General features: G+C 42.4%; 1 protein-coding gene across 2 annotated transcripts in view; it reads left to right on the top strand.

Annotated features, from left to right (window-relative positions):
* LIN52 (lin-52 DREAM MuvB core complex component) overlaps window positions 1-19,065 on the top strand; it is a 44,477-nt gene extending 25,412 nt beyond the window's left edge. The window contains exon 6 of one of the 2 annotated variants that reach the window (XM_062577845.1): window positions 16,481-19,065. In XM_062577845.1, the coding sequence (XP_062433829.1) occupies window positions 16,481-16,536 (56 nt within the window). In that variant the 3' untranslated portion in view covers window positions 16,537-19,065. Of the gene's footprint in view, window positions 1-8,155; window positions 8,375-16,480 lie in introns of those variants that run through there. The other variant, XM_062577844.1, reaches the window with a different exon arrangement.
* Window positions 19,066-19,560: the final 495 nt, after the last annotated feature.

Below are 19,560 nucleotides of genomic sequence, written 5' to 3'. Positions count from 1 at the left end.
GCACTACTTTCTTCAGAAAGAAATGTTAACTGTTACAGGATGGATGATGAGAGGGGCCCAATGCAGAAATGTGTTTTGCAACCTAGTTGTGAGGCTCTTCTCATCAATTTAATTTTAGATATTTTCCACTGTCAGAACCTCCTGAATTCTAGGCAATAATATTGTGCAGTCATTTTTACTCATCCAAACATTTACCTAACTGTAGGCTTATTTGCTTTTTTGGAAGTGTTGACAGATTCTGGGGAATATTGAATGCTTGTTGAGATGATAGATCTTCAACTTTGATCTCTGTTAAGATATAGTCTGAAGAAAAGAGCATTGTTGGTATGTGGTGGCAGTAAATGGAAAACAATGCTTTCTAATCTTCATTAGAATTGTCCATCCTATCCAGCAGATGGTATTGAAAATGTACCTGCTGCTCTCTCTTCTTGCAGCTTAAATGCCTTAACTGGAATCTTAAATCCTTCAGACCATGCTCGTCCTTGTTCTCTGGTACATGGCTGCAGATCACTTCCTAATGAGGATTTTGAGTGCCTCTGCCTAAGTGGGTAAAGTAAAAGCCAATGCATCCATTGATTAATGAGAAAGGAATTTAATGCTGGTGTGCTGTATCCTCACACCAAAATCTGTTTTCAGGATTTCAAAGTATTCCTGTAAACATTCAGCACTTGGACAATCCCTATTGGTAGTCTTCTCTTTCCAGACTTAAGTTGTTTGTCTGTCTGTCTGCTTGTCTGCCAGTCATCTTTGTATTTCTATCACGTGGACAAATTAGCAGTGATCTTTCGATAAGCTTGGCACTGAAGGCAACATTAAGCCCTCATGCTTTTGTGTAGTCCCACAGTACTCACGAGCTCGGACCTGCCAGGGTTTCCCAGAGGGCACAATTTCTTCAAGCCAATGGCAGCATCTGTCCCAATGAAGAAATGTCTTAAGCAGGTGGCACTAGGAGTTTGTAGGCCCTTTCCATATGGGTTGCTGGGAGGAAGGAAGAAGGTGGATGTTGGTGATATTTAGGATGGATGTTGCTTCTTATAATTAAATCAGGACAGTGGGGTGTAGTGCATTGATTCAGATGATAACAAGCTGTGGAAACGAAGCTGAGAAGTAGAAACATCTTTATAGATAAAGAGAACTTCAGTTCTGTAGCACTTTCTTTGTTTTTTCTATATTTTTTGTTATCTTTATTCTTCATTTCTAGTAAATATGTTGTATAATATTATTTCTGTACAAGCATTACACAAAGTGAGGTGAAGGATCTTACTGTTCCTGAGCAGTTAAGTAATCTGCAAGAAATGATAAGAATGTGTCACAAACCCAGTCATTGTGTGGAGTTACCATGAATAGACACATGCCAGAGTTATATAGAATGGCTTAATTTGCCTGATATTGTTTATATATTTATTGTCCTTTGTTGTCATTATAAGTTACCAGCAACCTATTTCAGAGTATTTAGACCTATTTGTGTTGGAACTAATGTTCATTCGTCTCTAACTCAGGTCCTTGGAAACGAAGGAAATGAAAGGGTCGGTAGAAAGTATTTTTAATCCCACAGGATCTAAAGTTAATGTGGAAACGAGAGCTTTTTGCTCTCTCCTCCTCCTCTTCCAAACAAATTATCTGTGATCCCTCTTTTCTGATGACTGTAGATACCACTGCTATTCTATCCCGTATTTAGCCTTGTGAGCTGGGTATCATCTTTGAAGTCTCTCCCATAAGTCCAGGCATTCAAGCTATAAGTTTTTTTTTTTCCATTTTTCCACATAACACTCATGAAATAAAACTTTTCCTATCCATCCACACAACTACAGCTATTATATATTCTAATCATATGATGCTGTTTCAGGATTCTTTTCTCTAATCTTAACAAATCTTATTCCACTCATAGCTATTCAGACTGCTGCTGTAAAGATCAGCACGTCATTTCCACTATGATCAAAATCTCCATACATTTTTCCACTGGCTGCTGCTGCTGTATCATATCAAACCACTTTTTTTGGAGCTTTTTTTTCTGCTTTATCTATCATACTGCACTCAGTAACAAGTTGTCAACAGCCACTGCCAGTCAGTCAAGAGTGCAAGTTACTATGAACCATTGCTAACTTTTCTTAGAAAACTCTGATTTCCCTTCTCATTTGGGGAGCACGCTCTGTAAACATCCAGGGAACTATCTCATCCTCCTTCCTTCTTTTGTACAGTATTTTTAACAATCTCCGTAACCGGTAAGATGCTGTGTTGCGTGTGTGACACTCATCAGTGTTTCTCACCTCTAGTGTCCGTCTCTATTTACAGATGGACTCATCTAAACTTTTGAGGATAGAAATCTCTTGTCCTCTGCTTGTACACCATGTAACAGAAGGTACCTGATCAAAAATTAAGAGCTTCCAGGCATTGTAATATTGAGCCAAGATGTGCATCAGCGTAGCTAGAATAAGTATTTTATTTTAAGATACTGTCAGGCTAGCATCCCAGCTGCTTTCTTCTCTTTATGTTGGTACTTTGTTGGACACAGAAGTTATTCTGCTTTGGCATTGCATGTTGTAACAGCAAATCTGTATGGAAAAAATTTTATGGAGAATTCTGTGAAGATTTTTGATAGCATAGATGCAGTTTTCTGTAGGAATATCCAAAGCTTTTGACTGTTTCCTTAAGAAGCAGTTCTAGGAAATACTGCAAACAGATGCGTCTGTTTGGGACCAGGTTCAGCACCTGTAATCTTTTGGCACCTAGCCAGAATGTCCAAGTTAGGAATATAATTACTCTACACTCTTTGTGAAGTTGGATGTTAAATTAGTTGAACTGCTGGTTTGGAGGCCTGTGTCTCTTTCTGGAGATTTATGAGCAGCTCTCAACTGAGGCACCTCGGTCAGGAACCCCAATGTGGTTGGGATGGATCAGTCCTGGATCTGAAAGACAGTTCATGAAACTAAAACAAGATTTCCTTATTTCATAACATTCACATTCCCTCAATCTTGGAACTTGTCAAAGAAAGGGATAGTTATAGTTACCTTTAAATTGGTGGGGGACCTGAGGGATGGAGAAGTCCCATAGCAGGTGAGGAGTGTGTCAGGAATAGAGACCAGGTTTCCATTTGTGGGCTGCTTTGCTGTCTGCAGGAGTGTACTGCCATTTTAACCAGTTGCATCCATCAGATAAAACTTTAAGTAACACAACTCTGTTTTATTTGTGATAATACTTTCTGACACCAAAATAATAGCTATGAACAGTAATATCTGAAACAGAACAGGAATTACTTAAAGTTCAAACATGGCAGCAATTAGCCACAGCCTGGCTGCTTTTTCTGTTATAAAATACTGGACGGGAGAGAGTAAAGTAAAATTTGTACTTGGGACCTTCACTTTATGTCCTGTCAAGCAGCATTCAATTTATACAGAATGTCTTTAAATTTTTGTTTTGCGTATAAATAATAATCTTTTTTTTGAAGAACTTATAATTGTACTTTGCTGTTCCTTCTGGTTAGTCAGGTTTGAGAAGGTTAACAAATTTAAGTACAGCCTCCGAATGCACTTGCAATCAAAGTATTAGTTAAACTACTCCTACTGTAGTTTTCTTCCTTAACAAAGGCTTGTCATTTTGGTGGATTTGAAAACCAAGTAATTGGTATGAGTTTAGATGGATAAAAGGTGTTGACCTAAGTGTCTGTTCTTGGGCTAACTTCACTTGATAGCTCTTTATAGTTGAACTGATAGCAATAGTTATGTGAAGTTTTTCTGATATTCTACATACTGATTTTTATAGGATTTGCTTCTAAAGTAGAAGTTTACTGTCAGTAGAATTCTCATGACAATTCCATGTGGACTTTGCAGAGAATTAGTTGAACGAGGTAGTTGGAGTCTGTGTGCAGTTGGTAAAGGCTCTGGCAAGGTTTATTCCTATTTTGCAGGTCCCCCTCAAGCATCCTGAGCTCCTGGGGTGGTCCAGAGCAGCCGTGTAGAGCTGCAGTCCCTGGCAACGCTGAGTGCGTTGCTCTTTACCTAAATGTCCTCAGGCTTGAGCGAAGCTCTACAACTCAACAAACTTGTGCCACTTCCCACCTCCTTTTCTGCTTGACTTTAATAATTGTGCTTTACAATCTGTATTTCTGAACAAGGTTTAATAATCTTTTCCTAGGCAGGAAGCCTCATCTTCTGTCTTGTAACTTCAGATATTATGTGGTCACTTAAGGTAGTCTTTTGGTAGGAATAATTTTGAGACAGTGTAAAATACATCATTCGCTTCCACAGAGCTCTTATAAATCAGGAGATTTCCGTAGGAGAACGTAAAAAAAAATTGACCTCTTTGGTTTCAGAAGGTGACACTTACTTTACATCTCTACAACTGAAATTGAAAATTTCCATTGGCTTTCAAGCATGAGAAGAATGAGAGGGAGAATTCAGGAAAAAAAATTAATGAAAGGCAGTCAGATTAAAACTAGTGGAAAAGAATGATTTTTACAAAATGAATAATTTAATATGGAACTTCCTGCCACACTTCTTCTGACCAGCTACTTAGGAGCCATTGAAAAAGCATCAGACAACTGTAAGGATGATCAGAATATTTCTAATTACACTAGAATAAAGTATAAATGAAGTATGAAATATCAGCTGCCTCAGGATATAAATCAAGCATGTAGGAAGGGGAGGAATCTTTTGGGGCAGATCCCATATATCTTTATAATGGGGTTCCTCGCATTTTTCTGTGATGCTTCTCATATTGGGTACAGTCAAATGGGATACCTAACTGGGTGATCTCTGCTCTATCAATTCCTATGTTCATTTATAATTTTCCTGTGTACAGATGTGACTGTTTAATAGAAAACATTTCTCCAATATATAGTGGTACTGTTTTCTTATGACTGGTCTTAGATCCTCTCTGTTGGTAGGATTTTATATACAAGATTTTAATATGTGATATAAGATGTAAATTCAGATCATGCTTTGAGTAACATCTCTAGAGAGAACATTATTATTAAACCTTTCTGAGGATGTCCCCAGCGGCAGCTCTATCGAGCAGGTGGCTTGTATGGCACAAGCACACAGGGAGTCAGGAGCCTGTGTCTTATCAGAGCATATAATCTAAAAATCACTCAGCCTGTTTCTCTCTCCTGGGGAGATGGCAACGACACTGGACTCTTATGCTAAAAACTAATTGTTAACTTGTAGTAGACGTCATTCAACACAAATCCCAGCAGAAAAGGGCTGGGTGATGGATGTTTCTAGGTAGCAGGCCAAGCTGTCATTTGGTTTTCAAAAGATAGTTCTCTGTGTTGCCTCAGTATTTTCATGCCTAGTACTTGGCTTACTTGAAAACAGAGATCATATTAAATTAAAACAAAATTACAGTTTCTGTTTGCTAATGTATATATGTAAAACTTGGAGGCATAAACAATTCCTGTCCTCTCTCAGGGCATATAATATACTGTTGCTTGACCATGGTGCCCAGGTTTCCTAGCTGGAGCAGTAAGCAAAGCAGTTTCTGGGTGGAGGAGTTAGAAGCCAGGACTCAAAGTTGAGCGGGGTTATAGCAAGCAGGTAATGCTTTGGAAATGAATGTGAGATTGCATGTACATCCTGGGCTGTATTGGCAGTAATATAGCCTGTAGATCTAGGGAAGCAGTTGTCCCCTTCTGCTCAGCACTTGTTAGACTGTACCTGGAGTGCTGCATCCGGTAGTGTCCTACTTGTCCCAGTATGAGAAGAACATTGATAAACTGGAATGAGTTCAGTGGAGGGCCACAAAGATGGCCAGGGGCTGAAGCACTTGCCCTCTGAGGTTATAGGAGGGAACTGAACTTCAGCCTGGAGAAGACTTTGTGCGAACCTGTGAGGAGGTTATTCAGAAGATGCTCAGACCCTTCACAAGTGCAGGGGAGGAGGACAAGAGACGAGGGGCGTAAACTGAAACAAGAAGTCTGACTGGATACAGGGACATGTATTTTCACCGCGGGGACAGTCAATTAGAAGGATTGCTAAAAGAGACTGCACAGCCTCCATTTTTGGAGTTGTTTTTTAAGAGTGTCTAAAGCCCTGGGCCTGGTCTGTTTTGAATAGGAGGTTGATGGGAGACCTCCCAAGGTCCTTTCAAACCTGAATCATTCTCTGATTCTGTATACTTTCCCTCACACAACATTGTGCTGCATACCTCTTCATTCTCTCTTCGTAGGTTAAACTTTCTGCTGTGTTTTCTTTGTCCTACTCTTCTTTACTTCCACTCCCCTCTCCCTTTACCACCCCCACATATGTCTCTTAGCTTCCTTGTCACTACATCTCTGGAGTCTTCTGGGTTCTTCTGGCTTTTGAAGTTACTTCAGTACCCCCACACCTCTCAGAGCAATCTCGCTTGTCGGAAAAGCTTTGGAGTCTCTTCATGGCTATCACTGCTTTTCTGCTTCATCTTTTGAGCCATCTTCTAGGTGGTCTCCCCTTTGCTGTGCTGCGGTCCCTCAGTTCTTCATTTCCAGTAATGGATGAAGACAACTGGTCTGGTATTCAACTCATGCGAGGAGAGAGCACTGGTAGATTTGGTATCAGACCAGTGGAGACCAGTGGCAGGTGTGCGTTGTGAATGAACAGATGAAGAAATTTTTAGAAGTAAGGGGTAGCAGGCCTGCTCTTGCTAGACCTTCTGTAGCATAAAAAGAGGATCTTTTTTTAGGAGAGGCAGTTAACTAATATACTCTAGGTTTTATTTTTGGGTGCATCTTTTAGATCTGCATGGAAATCTGACCTTACCTGGTTGCATCTGAGCACATTTTGGAGCTGAATAGTAGTAATTGTAGCAGAGTCTACTATGCAAATAGCCCTGAGTGATATTACATTTTATTATCAAGTAGATTAGATTTTTCCCTGTTTTTTGACTCTTCCAAATGTATATTTTTTTCACTATTCACTTGGATTTAATGTTTGGATGTTGTGAAAGCTGTAACATTGCTGAATTACTGTATTTGCTCAGATGTCTTGCCACCAACTTGGAGTTGGTATAGGTGGTTCTGAATTCCCAGAACCCTATTCTGGACCTCCAGATATTCCTCAGCTCAGCGTATTGTTGATGAGAGAAGAGGCTCATGGTGAGCAGCAGGCATGATGCAGGGCACTGGAATGATTGAAAGTAAAGGAGCTAGACTCAGTGAAGCAGCGAACAGACAGGAGAGGAAAAAGGTGAGGATAAGGTGATGATATGTTTTGTTTTGTGTGTAAATCAAATACTGTTCAGTCACAAAAAGTGTGGATTTTCTTTTCATAGGGGTCTTCCGTTTTGATGATTTATTATTGTGTCCAGAGTTACACTGATCTACACTGAAAACTACGTCAATGAGGAATCTTGAGGATTAGAAAACATTAAAAATTTAGTCTGTTTTTTAGAGTCAAGACATCTCTGGACAAATAGACACAGAATATTTTAGTATGAACTTGCTTCATCCAGCTGTCTCTTCTCATAAAGCTTATGGATGGAAGTGAAATTTAAAAAAAAAAAAAGAAAAATCAATTCTGCTTCGCAGCTCAAGCCCTGAGCTAGCCTCTTGGAAGGGACTTGTTCCTTCCCTTTGGAGGGCAAGAAGGCAGCCGCAGAGTTGGCGACGCAGAGCTGCGAGCCTCCCTTTGGCGTGCCTTGTCGTACTCGGGTCGGATTTGTGCGCCCTGACTTGCATAACCGTACAGTTTGTATCCCGGCGTTATTAGCCAATGGGAATATGGGGACTTACATAATCATTACACGATTATTTTTCAGTAACTGTACTGTAAATATGTAATTCTCTCTACTCCTAATAACTTTTAATCCCTTTGGCCCTATTGGCTCCTGGGCTCAGATATTTCCCTGGCCCTGCCTGCCCGGCCCCGATAAGACTTGGAAAAACTGTTAGCGTGCGGGTTCACCTGCTTTGCTCCCGGCCGGCGCGTGCCCGCTTCCCCGCGCGGGCGGAGGAGCCTCGAGGCTACGCGTGCCGCTCTGCGGGCCGTCGGGGAGCGCTCCGGGCTGCGCGGTGCTGCACGCCTCTTGGGCAGTTCTGGTCTCGTTTCCGCACGCTGCGAAGATGAGGCAGGTTCCTCTTGGAGGCGCTGGGGTGAGAAGGCATCGGCCGGCAGCAGGTCTTGACGCCCTGCCGGGCTGCGAGGGCGCGCACGGACTCCTCTCCCCTCCTCTCCTCTCCTTGCAGGCAGCGAGAGACAAACCTTCGCGTGCCGCCTGTTGAAACGTGCCCCATCCCGTCCCAGCGCTTGCTCCCAGCGTCTCTGCGACCAAGCGGTCAGGCTTTCCCAGGCTCTACCTGTTCTAGTGCTGACTTACGCTCGCTTAACGCCTTGCAGACATACCTAAAAATATCCTCAACAGCCATCTAATATTGGCTTTAATAGTGCATTTAATATTAGAAGCATAACTCGAATTTGTTTCTTTAGCCTTAAAATATTTGAAAATCATTTTTCTGTGTTTAATTAGCTTCATGAGTCAGTGCCTGGTTTCAGGCCTTGACATTTTTTGGCATGTGGATTTTTTTTGTGTATGTTTGACCTTGGCTTTATTCCAGAATAAATATTTTAAGCTGCTAGTTGCATATTTTTTTTTGTCTTCAGTCTGAGACTAGGGGGCAGACATAACCAGCACTGAGAGAAGTGAACTGTATAAACCACAATTAGAATTGCAGTGCACAGGTGTCTGAAGATCTTATACAATTGCCAAGCTATTTGTTTCTCAAATGAGAGGGGCTTTGGGAGTGTATTTTGGAGAATAAAGGGAGCAGAAGGGCTTCCTTAGGATAACTTCTTTTTTTTTTTTTTTTTTTTTTTTTTTTTTTTTAATCCTGATCTAAATTCTTCCATTTGGTGTATTTGATACCTTTACAGAATCAGCATAATGAATAGTTAAGTGATCTACTGTTGCTGGTCATGGAGTTTGTAACTGCTTTCAGGTAGGAATCTGCATTTAAGAATAGAAATTTCTTGCCTGCTAGCTTTTCTTTGAAAAACAGACTCGGTTTTGTAGATTAAAAATCTGAATGCCAACCTTCAAAGACAGACAACTTGCAGGGATACTGAAGGAGAATGACTTTTAGCATAAGGATTATGGGTTAGTTCTGCTGTGGATGCCTGAGGATTTCTTTGGGAAGGTAGGCACCTTAAATCTCTATGCTAGTCATATACAAAGTGTTATTGCAATGAAAAAATAGTGAAGTGAATAAAGACCAGCTCACAGTGCAAGACACTTGATGTATCTGGAGTCTCACTGTTCACTGTATTTTTGCAATTTAATGCACAAAATTTTTTTTAGTTCTGTATTTCTGTATGCTCCACTGTGTTGGATCTGTATTCTGGGGATGTAAGGTTCCATTAAAAAATAAATAATAATCACAGCCCCCGCTCCCCCCATGTACACTCATTTTCTATAATATGGTAATGATATCACCGTAGCAGTAATTACGGGTCATCTTCATTTCTTTCATCTCTGCTGGTTCTGATGGCTTCATTCCTTTGACGGAGAAGATTTGGCTCTGGGTGCTGTGATTATTTTGTTAAGCATTATTCGAATAGACAGGAGTGGGAGAAATTAATCAATCCAAATGCAATTAGCATCATGTTTAACCCAGTGATGGACGTCTCAAGGTGAAACAGCCAGGGGAGTTTCAGACATTATTATTCAATCCAGTGGCTCTTATCTAAATTATAATCAAGAGAGGTTTTTTATTGGCTTCGTGGTGAGGAGATGCAACTCGTTCCCTGCTCTGGGGGTCGCAGGGATCGGGCCTTTGGCCTCGCAGGATGCTGGCTGCAGGCAGCCCCTATGAGAGGGAGGTGCTGTAGGAGTTTCCTTTAGCGTGGGGGTCACTCAATACAAAATACCTGTATATCCTAGTATCTGTGGCCAGGAGCATAAGTTCAGTAGCTCTCTGGACATGGGCTAGGATGTTGTCCCTTGCTTCAAGCGTCTTCCTTGACTGGCTTTGCTCATCTGTATATGAATGAATACTGCTTGTAGTGGGGTTTTTTTAAGCTATTTTTTTATTACATTTGGAGTTCTGTGAACATCATGGTTTGCAGCCGAGCGCTAACAGAACGGTGCTGCCTTGTGAGGCAGGGAAATCCAGTGCGGAGAGCAAGCTGAATTCTTTTGCAGAGAGGGAATGTAATTTTATTATTATTATTATTAGGAAAGATATATTTTCAGTATTTGCTGATAACAGCAATAACATTTTTGAGGAAATCTCGATCTGCAGCAGATCTAGCCTTGCCACTGTGGATAATTTTGAATGATCTCTCATCAGGTGCACAATAAAACATAACTACTGTGGACGGAGAGAAAGCAGATGGAAAGAGGTCATACTTGGGATTTCCTGATTCAAGGGAGGATTAGGTATTTGACTCCTCAGTTCCTAGGGCTCTAGCTAACACTCACCAAATAAATGGTTTCAATGGTTTAAAAGTTTACCGGCCACAGCTGTTTGCCACTGCTCCGTTAGAGACCCTGCAGGTGCTCGTGCCTCACCTGCTCTGGTTTGCAGCCTGGTTTTGTGCAAGCCCACCTTCCTCGGCGTTTCAACACGCCAGGCTGTGAACTACAGCTGGAGTGTAGGTTCTGCCGCTCCTGTCACCGGGGGAAGGGCAGGAAGGGTTTGGACAAAGAGCGGTGTTAATGTTTTAAATTGCTGCGGCAGGACTTGACAGAGCTCATCTTTCAGAGCCTGAATTCCAGCGCTGCTGCTGACTCCTTTAGTCTACATCTGTACATCACTGCTCACTGAGGCTGTGACCCCCCGTCTCGAAATGCAAATTAAATCACTGCATGTCTCAAGGATTTTATAAAGCTTGATAAACTTTGCAAGTGCTTTGATATTATCAAAAGATGCCGTAGTAATGCAGACTTAGCCCATCTGTGGGTTTCTGCTGATTTTATGTTATCTTACCCCAAAAACGTGTTTCAGGAGTGCAGGATGATGAGGCTGGTATTCAGTGTAAATAAATATAAGTCTTCGGTGAAGGGTGTTGGCACTGCGTTTGCTGACCACCGCTCTCCAGAGACGGCAGTTCCAGCTGTTTGCAAAACTTGGCTCAGTGTGTGAGTCACACGTGCACACACCATACATATATGTATTCTATACTGTTACATGTTATTATAACTAATCAGTATTAATTATATTATAGCTATAAAATTTTTGTTATATGTTATATTTTGCCAGGGCCACAGTCGGTTAACACTTCCCTTGGCAGTTACGTTAAGGAAGTACGGAGTTAGCGGAGTAACTGGAGCTCTTTCTATGGAGGAAAATTTTGGGTTGAGCTGGTGCCAGCAGGCTTCCACATGGTGGTAGGATTTGGGGGGTCTGGACTTTCCGTTTATAAATATGCATGGACTGAGGAGATAAAAGCAAGTTGGAGATAGAAAGTGATCCATACAGATCTGTCCTCCTAATGATCAAAGCACAGATTATGTTGTTGGCTGACTTGCAATATTCTATAGGCCTTAGCTGATGTAAGCCTCTTTTTTTTTTTTTTTTTCCTCCTCTCTTTTAGTGGTAATTTAATAACATCAATCTTAACATATTTTGCTGTTTTCAGATTGCCTTTTGCCTTCATCTCCTGTGGCTGATTTTATTTCCCTTCCAAATGTGGTAGTAGTTGAGCCCAGCCAAAAGATTTGGCTTTGCTATTGGCGTTCACAGGTCCGCTAAGCAAGAATTAGACACAGGCAGATTCCCCTGTACCTCTTCATGTATCCTGCCAGCTAGGAAGAGGAATGGTTATGTCTTGTCTCAGCACTGGGTAGCAGGACAGAAGGAATAATTTCTGATACAAGATAGCCCTGCTTGTAGAAGGGTTAAGTCAGAGGCACGTTCTGCAATTCGTTCTCTTCACCCTGAGCTAGTAACCTCCGTTGGTTGGTCTTCATGGTTAAACCCTCTTGTTTTGTTGTCTCCATACTGCTAAGACAAAGCAATAATTTTGGAGTGCATGACTGGTATTTTAAAGGAAACCTGTGCTTAAAAACCGTAAGTTTTAGTTGCCATAAGTACAAGTGTAAGGGACTAAACGGGTGGAAGATTTTGACAGGTAGGCAGACAGACTGCATGCCTTGAGCAGGTGGTCGTAGACAGCCCTTTTGATGACAAGAAGGCCAACGTTCAGAGTGTGATATTGCAAGACATCTCGGCTAAAAACGTGTTCTGCTCGTAGGGCAATAATTATATTTCCAGTTCTTTTTAGTAGAAAGATACTTAGCTTTTAGTCCTGCTGTGTTTTCAGGTAAGAGCTTATGCTACAGACCGCAGTCAAGTTTGTGTGGGAGTGGTGTATATGAGGGAGAAAGAGAAGTGCTGCTTTAGTGGGGTGACTTCCTTTTAAAGTACCTGTGGTTTGCTCATGGGCTTTTTTCTGAGATTTTTAGAAGCAGCCGGAAGACGTGATCTAGTGAGCAGAGGAAGGTATAATGATCGTGATAAACGTATGATAACTTGTTACCCATCTCTGGTATGGGCTTCATGACCAAGCATGCTGTGGCTGTGCGTTTGTGTGTTCTGTGTTTGGGCTGTGCGTACATGCGTGTTGCTTACGGATCCTCCAGGATGAAAGTTGCTTACATAAGTGTAAGTCATTATTTTTGTTACTGGTTTTATAGTAGTAAATCTGCCCATTATTTGCTGGTTATCCAGACCTTAGGACCCAGTGCATCCTGTATTGTCATATGTGTGAGAAGGCTTTTTAGGGGAGCAATCAGCCTGAACCCCAATCTCCCATACAGGTTTTTTTTTCTAATTAAGCTGTCACTGGAAGGAACATCCGGAACAGCAGTTTTCATTTTCGATTGAAGAAAATACATTACGAGTCTTTGTCATCTGATTAAAAAGTTACTTAACCTTTAAATTGCTATAGATGTAAAGATAGCTCTGAGTTTCCAAAGTAATCGCCTCAAAGTTAAAATCAGGAAAATCTTTGTGTAATGAAACCCATATGTCGTGGTGGAAGGATGCAAAACACTGGCAGAGTGGGCTGCTCTAGCAGGAGATTCTGCACCCAATCCTGTTAACCAGGACTGCTTTTGGTAATCCCTCATCTCCTCACTTGAAGGAAATCAATCTGTACTACTGAATCTTTTCAACCAGCAACCACAAAATTTACTGCAGAGAGGCAGCTTGGGGACATTGTGGTAGGAAAGGAGCCCTGGGCACCAAGGCTAAATGCGGGATTGAGGGATTGAAGTCCTAAGAGGAGATTATATTAAACCTTACTCTGTTCCCCTATCAAATAGAAATCTCCCCGTCCGCTGCCAGCCCCAGCCCGTCCTGTGCAGTACCTGTTCCCGAGAGCCGCCGCTTCCTCGGCGGAAGGCTGGGCTGCCTCGGGCCGCGCTCCCCGTTACTCGGGCAGCCCGGCGGCGCTGCTCAGGGCCGGCGTCTGGACGACGGGGTCTGCTCGGGCGCTCGACGTCGTTGCAGCCAGCGCGGATAACGTTTTTAGAATGTTTTCCCTGTGGTCTTCAATGCCCCCTTCCTCCTGCCCGCTAGGTGAGGTGAATTTGTAACGGGGCCGTCGCAATCGCTTTGCTGTTGCCGGAGAGGCACGGCGCAGGGGAGGTTGTAAATCGTGGCTTGACGTGGAGACTCCCGCTTCCGTCTCGTGCTGCCCAGCCTCCCCAGTGCCTGTTCGCTGGTACAAAGAAACCCACGCTCCAGCCCTCTCTTCACTAGAGAAGTCTCTGGTTTAAGCAGCCATTTAAAAAGAAAAAAATCCCTAAGGTTTTTGGTGCAGTTTTGTCCAACCTTTTAATTAAAAAATTCTACCTCTGTCTGCCACACTACTGGCTTCTGCTGGTCCCTTGGGTAGTTGCTTAAGACAGGTTTTAGCAGCTCTCTTAGACCGCAATCATATTTAGAATGTGGGTGATGGTTTCTTTATTCGAAAGCTCGTACCTCACTGCGGCAAGCTCCAAAAGGCCCGGTTGGAAATGATATTCCCATTATTAAGGAATCGTTTATCAGAAGCAATACTGAGCAGAAGAGTCAGTTTAATATTAGAGGCTTTTCTGTGCAAAACCCAGGCTCAAGACGTACTCTGGTGCAGATTACAGAGGAACAAAGGAGAAATAGCAGGACGTTTCAAAGCAGTATCATGTAATATGTATCTGGCCTGTGTTTACCAGGAATGCATTTAACTGTGATTCTTGGGCAGATCAGAGAGGCAGCTGAAGCAGGGAAAACGAGATTGGAAATGTTTATGCAAACTTCCCCTTAGTTTGGCTGGGATTTGTCTGCGGTATGAGGATGTATTTCCTGGCCATTTTCATGTATATACAAAGACGTAAGGCCCTTTCTTTCAGTTTGGCATCGTATCTTCAAAAATAAAGCGCCGTTGCAAGAGCGGGTATGTGAGGAGAAGAGGAATACAGAATAGCAGAAGGCTGTCTCCTGCTCCTAATGGGATTTTGTAGCAGCATGTGCGAGTTTGTTTCAGAAGTCAGAAATGAACAGATGTTGGTATAAATTACCTCTGTGTCTGATGTCTTGCAAATTAAAAGCGCGGTTGGCATCACTAAACAATTTCACCGGGCTGGGGGGGGAAGCGGGCGGTGATTATTGTAGCAGGTCGGTAAGAATCTTTAAGCTGCAGCAGAACGGGATAGCAAGGATAAAGGAATGAGGAATAAAATGAGAGGTCTGTGAATTAATCAGAAATGTTAACATCTCCGATGACAAGCGAACAGGAGGGCACGTGCTCCGGAGCAACCCCCAACCCACAGCAATTTCAGTCGGCGCGCAGGAGGAGGCTGCGCTCGCTGCCTGATTTACGGGGCGCAGCCCTCGCGGGGGGAGCGGAGTTGTCACCGTTCGTATATCTCCTATATGGGACTCGCTCGGGAAAACTTCCCGTGCTCTCGGCCGTAGTTTGACTTTGCGCCTTCTCCGTCGGAAGCGCTTCAGAACCGTGCGCTGTGGTCGGTGAAAGGCGGGGAGGTGTCGAGAATCCGCCGAGAAACCTATTTCTGACTGCAATCTCTAGAAACCTGCGTTTTTGTTTAATCCCGGGACCCGACCCCGTTTAATCCCGACCCGGGAGGCAGGTCGGGGCGAATCCTGGGCGTCGCAACGCGGAGCACGCGAGCAGCGCCGGCCTGGGAGCGTCGGTACCTACCAAGGTGTCGATAATAACAATTATTGCACTGGGTTCTGGTTGATTCCGGTGCCTCACGGTTCAATTTTGGGTAGACGAGTTAGATGTAGTGACCTAAAGACTGTGGGGCTGTAAGGAACATCCTAATCAGCCAGGTTAAGAATAACAAAATATCTTTACTGGAGGGTGAGTATTGAGTATCTTAAGCAGAACAATTTTATTACATTTTAGGTTTTTATTCTAGCAGAATATCCAGTAATATAGAAAGAAAACCCAATAGCAAACCCACCTGTGGTTTTTATGCTAGTTGTCATTTCTCTCAGTAGAAAGGTCAGGAATTGAACGATAAAACAGAAAATGAAGTGCTGTCCCCTCCCTCCCTCTCTCCCTCCGGGGTGGGTGGAGGTAGCACATATGCTTGCATCGGTCCTGCGGATGAAAACCTCCGTGTCTGTTGTCCATCAGTCCAGCACAAAGCTCGCACCTTTATTTAAAAGAAATGAAGGGAAGCACCGGTGGGGAAATTGCCTCTCTCCGGGACTCGGTCACTAATCATGCCGTCTTTGATGCATTGCGTTGTTGTTGTGAGACAAAAGTAGTATTAGGGCTGCTCTGCCAGCCTGTGGGCCTCCGGGCTCACGAGTCAGCAGTGTCTTGCGCAGAAAAGTGGCTGTGTAAACCCTGTTGTAATACAGCTACCAGAGATTGATGGTGCCAAGAGCGAGAGAGAGAGACTTGTAAACCTTGCCTTGCTGTATTAAACATCGAAGGACTGACAGTGTGGAGAGAGAGAGAAGACCAAAGCTCTATAAACTTTACTTTATTACACCATCCGTAGATGAACTGCACTGAGGGAATATAAACCCCATTATATTACAGTATCTGGGGACTGACACTGCTGAGAGAGAGAAAATGCTGTCTAATTTCTGGTGAGGATCATAGCGTCCAGGGACCAATAATCCTGAAATGGAGAAAGACAGAGTTCCATAATCTCTGACGGATTATAACATCCAGGAACAATTGCTCTGAGACAGAGTGATGGAGATCTGGATTACACCCTTCAGAGATGGATAGTACAAAGGCGGAAAAGGAGATGCTGCAGGAGCATAATGCAGTAGGAATAGAAAGCGTAGATTGTATGTAATGAGACAGCCGGTGGGAATTATTGCTGAGTTTAGGAGATTCCGGGCCTTGCCTGCATTTCTAGATTGTCAGGAATTGAAGCAGGAATGCAGACTGATCGGTTTATTTTTATTTAAGAACAGAATCTTTTCTATTAGTATCAGTGCAAATCTAAATGAATTTCTTATCCCATTTAAAACTGCAAATGATACATTTATTTCTGGCTTTTTTTTCTTTAATCTATTTTTTTTTCCTTGTGATTTCAGCTAGAGAAATGACTCGAGGGAAATTCCTCAACATCCTAGAAAAACCCAAGAAGTAGCTGCTGCTTCTGGCGTTTGGACAAAGATACCCCAGCTGGATCACTTTATGTACTGTGGATCCAGGTGAACCCCAGAACTTCTAAGGAGGAGAACAAAGCTCTCGGTTTAGATCTTCGGAAGCAAATGTCTCTATTGCTTCAACAGCTTGTCTCATAACTGGGGAGAAGCATTCCATACGCAGATCACAAGGGTTGCTGCAAATTCCATTGGCATTCAGCGTTTATCTGACCTTAAGATATCCAACAGGACGACTCAGCCCTGACATGCTGTGACAAAGTTACCTGCCAATTTTTTTAAATCCACTGTTCAAAGTGATCAACCCCAGGGTCCTCGCTGGATTGCCCTCAGAGGCCGCCCCTGTTTGTAACACGTAACAGATCTTTTGTGATGGTGGCCAGTGTGCATCACGACGCACTGGCTCTTTCATGTGTCTCTTGTCCTAGATAGGTTGCTCTTCTGTATGCAATTTCTGTGTTGAAAGGTTTGAGCAGAGTTTGGGGTGTAGACTGATAGTTCTAGCCTTGGTTCTCCAGGAGCATGTGCTTTTTGTGCAGAAATTGAGTGTCATCTGAATCCAGTCACTGCCTTAAAAGAAGCATATCTGGTACTTCGAGGAGGACTTTCAATCTGGTCTATTCACTTTGTTTGGCTTGTGTCAAGTGTTGTGTGTACTGGGAGCTGCTTCTCACCACTAAACGGTTCTCTTGTGGAATCTAGACTGACAGAGCATAGGGAGGGAGGAAGAGTTGTGAGTCATGATGGAAAATATCTCTAGAGAATCTTTGGCCACTACATTTAAACAACAACAACAACAAACATTTTTCAGCCACCTGCAAATCACAATTTATTTATGGAGCTAGAAACAGAAGAAAGTTAGAAATAAGGTTAAAAAGCTGAAAGGCAATAACGCTTTCATGTAGAGAGAGCTCCAAGTGGTGGCAGCAGGCTTGTTAGCCCCACTGCAAGGATCTTCTGCCCAAACAAAAGCTTCACACTTCTGAAAAAAACGTTCCTTGATGTTTTCCATTATATTAAGAAAACAGCAACCTCAAAACTTGCTTCACCTACAAAGCTAGAATTTTTGAAGAGAGAATTTTCTGGTATCTGGTGTCTTCTGGCACAAAATTTTGGGAGTTACTCATCTTACGATTTAATGCCTTTTTTTTTCTTGTTGATGCACTTCTGTATGCTCATCCCTGAGAGGAGGTAGGGAGCGTGTTCAGATAGTTTATTTAAGAGAAGAATTTTTTCATTTCATCCTGTTTTCTTTTCCTAGAAGGCAGCATTCTAAGCATTAGTAAATAGGTGGTTATTTTTAGAATAAAAACAGAATATTGAAACATTGGGTAAAGAACTGTTTGACTGTTTGTTTGTTTGTTTGTTTTCTCTCTCCATTCAGAAATGCCATTTTTAGCATGCATGATTTTCAGAATTTGTCATTTCCCAGACTGCAATCACATGCGAGAGGAGGAATGACTTAGAATAGTACTTGTGCTGCATCATTAACAGTTTGTCCTTAGAGCATTGCATATTTCTGTCTTTGCAGAGAGAGGAGACTGTTTTCAGGTGTGTGTGCAATAAGGAGGAGAAGATTTTTAATCAAGTAGACTTCTCTGAATTTTTACTAAAATGCTTGTGGCCTTTCAATCTTCAGTCTGTGGTTGCTTGTTACCAGTCAGAACTAGGCTCATTTTGGACAGCTCCTGTTAACTAAGTTTAAATAATTAAACCCCAAATTCCAGAAAGATCATATACAAGTACTGAATATTTAGGCATGTCTTGAGTCTGATTTTTTTTTTTTTTTTTTTTTTTTTTTTTTTGTAAATGTAATGGATTTATTTCCATACTTCAAATTTTGCAGGACTAAGTTTAACAGAGGAACTCCATCCATTGAAAGCATGAAAGATGGTACAGGAGAATGTGAAGAGAAGCTAGAAGTGGTAACTTGAGACAGAAAAAACTTGCTGGTGCAAATTGGTGTTGATGCAGCTTTAACTATTAACTTATACATTTGAGATGCAATATTAGGTTTGTTTATCATATTTATAGTGTAAATACACACACATATAACATTGGGATACACAGCCTGTATCACCAATGTGACTTTGTGCATATTGAAGAGATTTATAGGTTCAACACATTCAGGAATTTGAGATCTGAAGGAAGGAGGAATGTAGGGGAAGATATCAAAGTCTAACCTGGAAATATATGTGTATTTTCTGATATGTTTAGTAAGTAGTAAGAGATTTCCATCTTTTAGCAGTTCTTAGTAACATTCCTGTGTTTTGTTCCTTTTCCTTTTAATAAAAAAAAATGTCTTTACCACATGCAGAAGTACTTATCTATAGGGCAGCAAGTAATATATGCTTTAAAACTGTGATATTTATTGGCTTTGTACTTGTCATCTGTAGAGATGAGTCAGTGATGTATTTTTAGTGGTAATATTTAGATGTATTTGTGTGTGCTATCCAGCAGACTGTAATCTGTTACTGCTCTGTGGTCTCATAATAAACACAAAGCTCGCAGAATGCTCTGGGCTTCCAAAATAGCTCCTTAGATCATAGAATCATAGAATCGGTAAGTTTGGAAGGGACCTCTGGAGATCATCTAGTCCAACCTCCCTGCTCAGCAGGGTCACCTACAGCATGGTAGACAGGGTTGCATCCAGGCAGGCCTTGAAGATCTCCAGAGAAGGAGCCTCCACAACCTCTCGGGGCAACCTGGTCCAGGGCTCCGTCACTCTCACAGGGAAGAAATTCCCCCTCACGGTCAGGCAGAACTTCCTGTGCTTCAATTTCTGCCCATTGCCTCTTGTCCTGTCACACGGGGCAACTGAAAAGAGTTTGTCCCCATCCCCTTGACACCCTCCCTTCAGGTACTTGTACACACTGATCAGATCCCCCCTCAGTCTTCTCTTCCCCAGGCTGAAGAGGCCCAGCTCTCGCAGTCGTTCCTCACAGGGCAGGTGCTCCAGCCCTCTCATCATCTTTGTAGCCCTACGCTGGACTCTCTCCAGTAACTCC

The sequence above is a fragment of the Rhea pennata genome, chromosome 5, assembly GCF_028389875.1.
Source record: "Rhea pennata isolate bPtePen1 chromosome 5, bPtePen1.pri, whole genome shotgun sequence".
Taxonomy (NCBI): Eukaryota; Metazoa; Chordata; class Aves; order Rheiformes; family Rheidae; genus Rhea; species Rhea pennata.
This window is presented reverse-complemented; position numbering and strand designations above follow the sequence as displayed.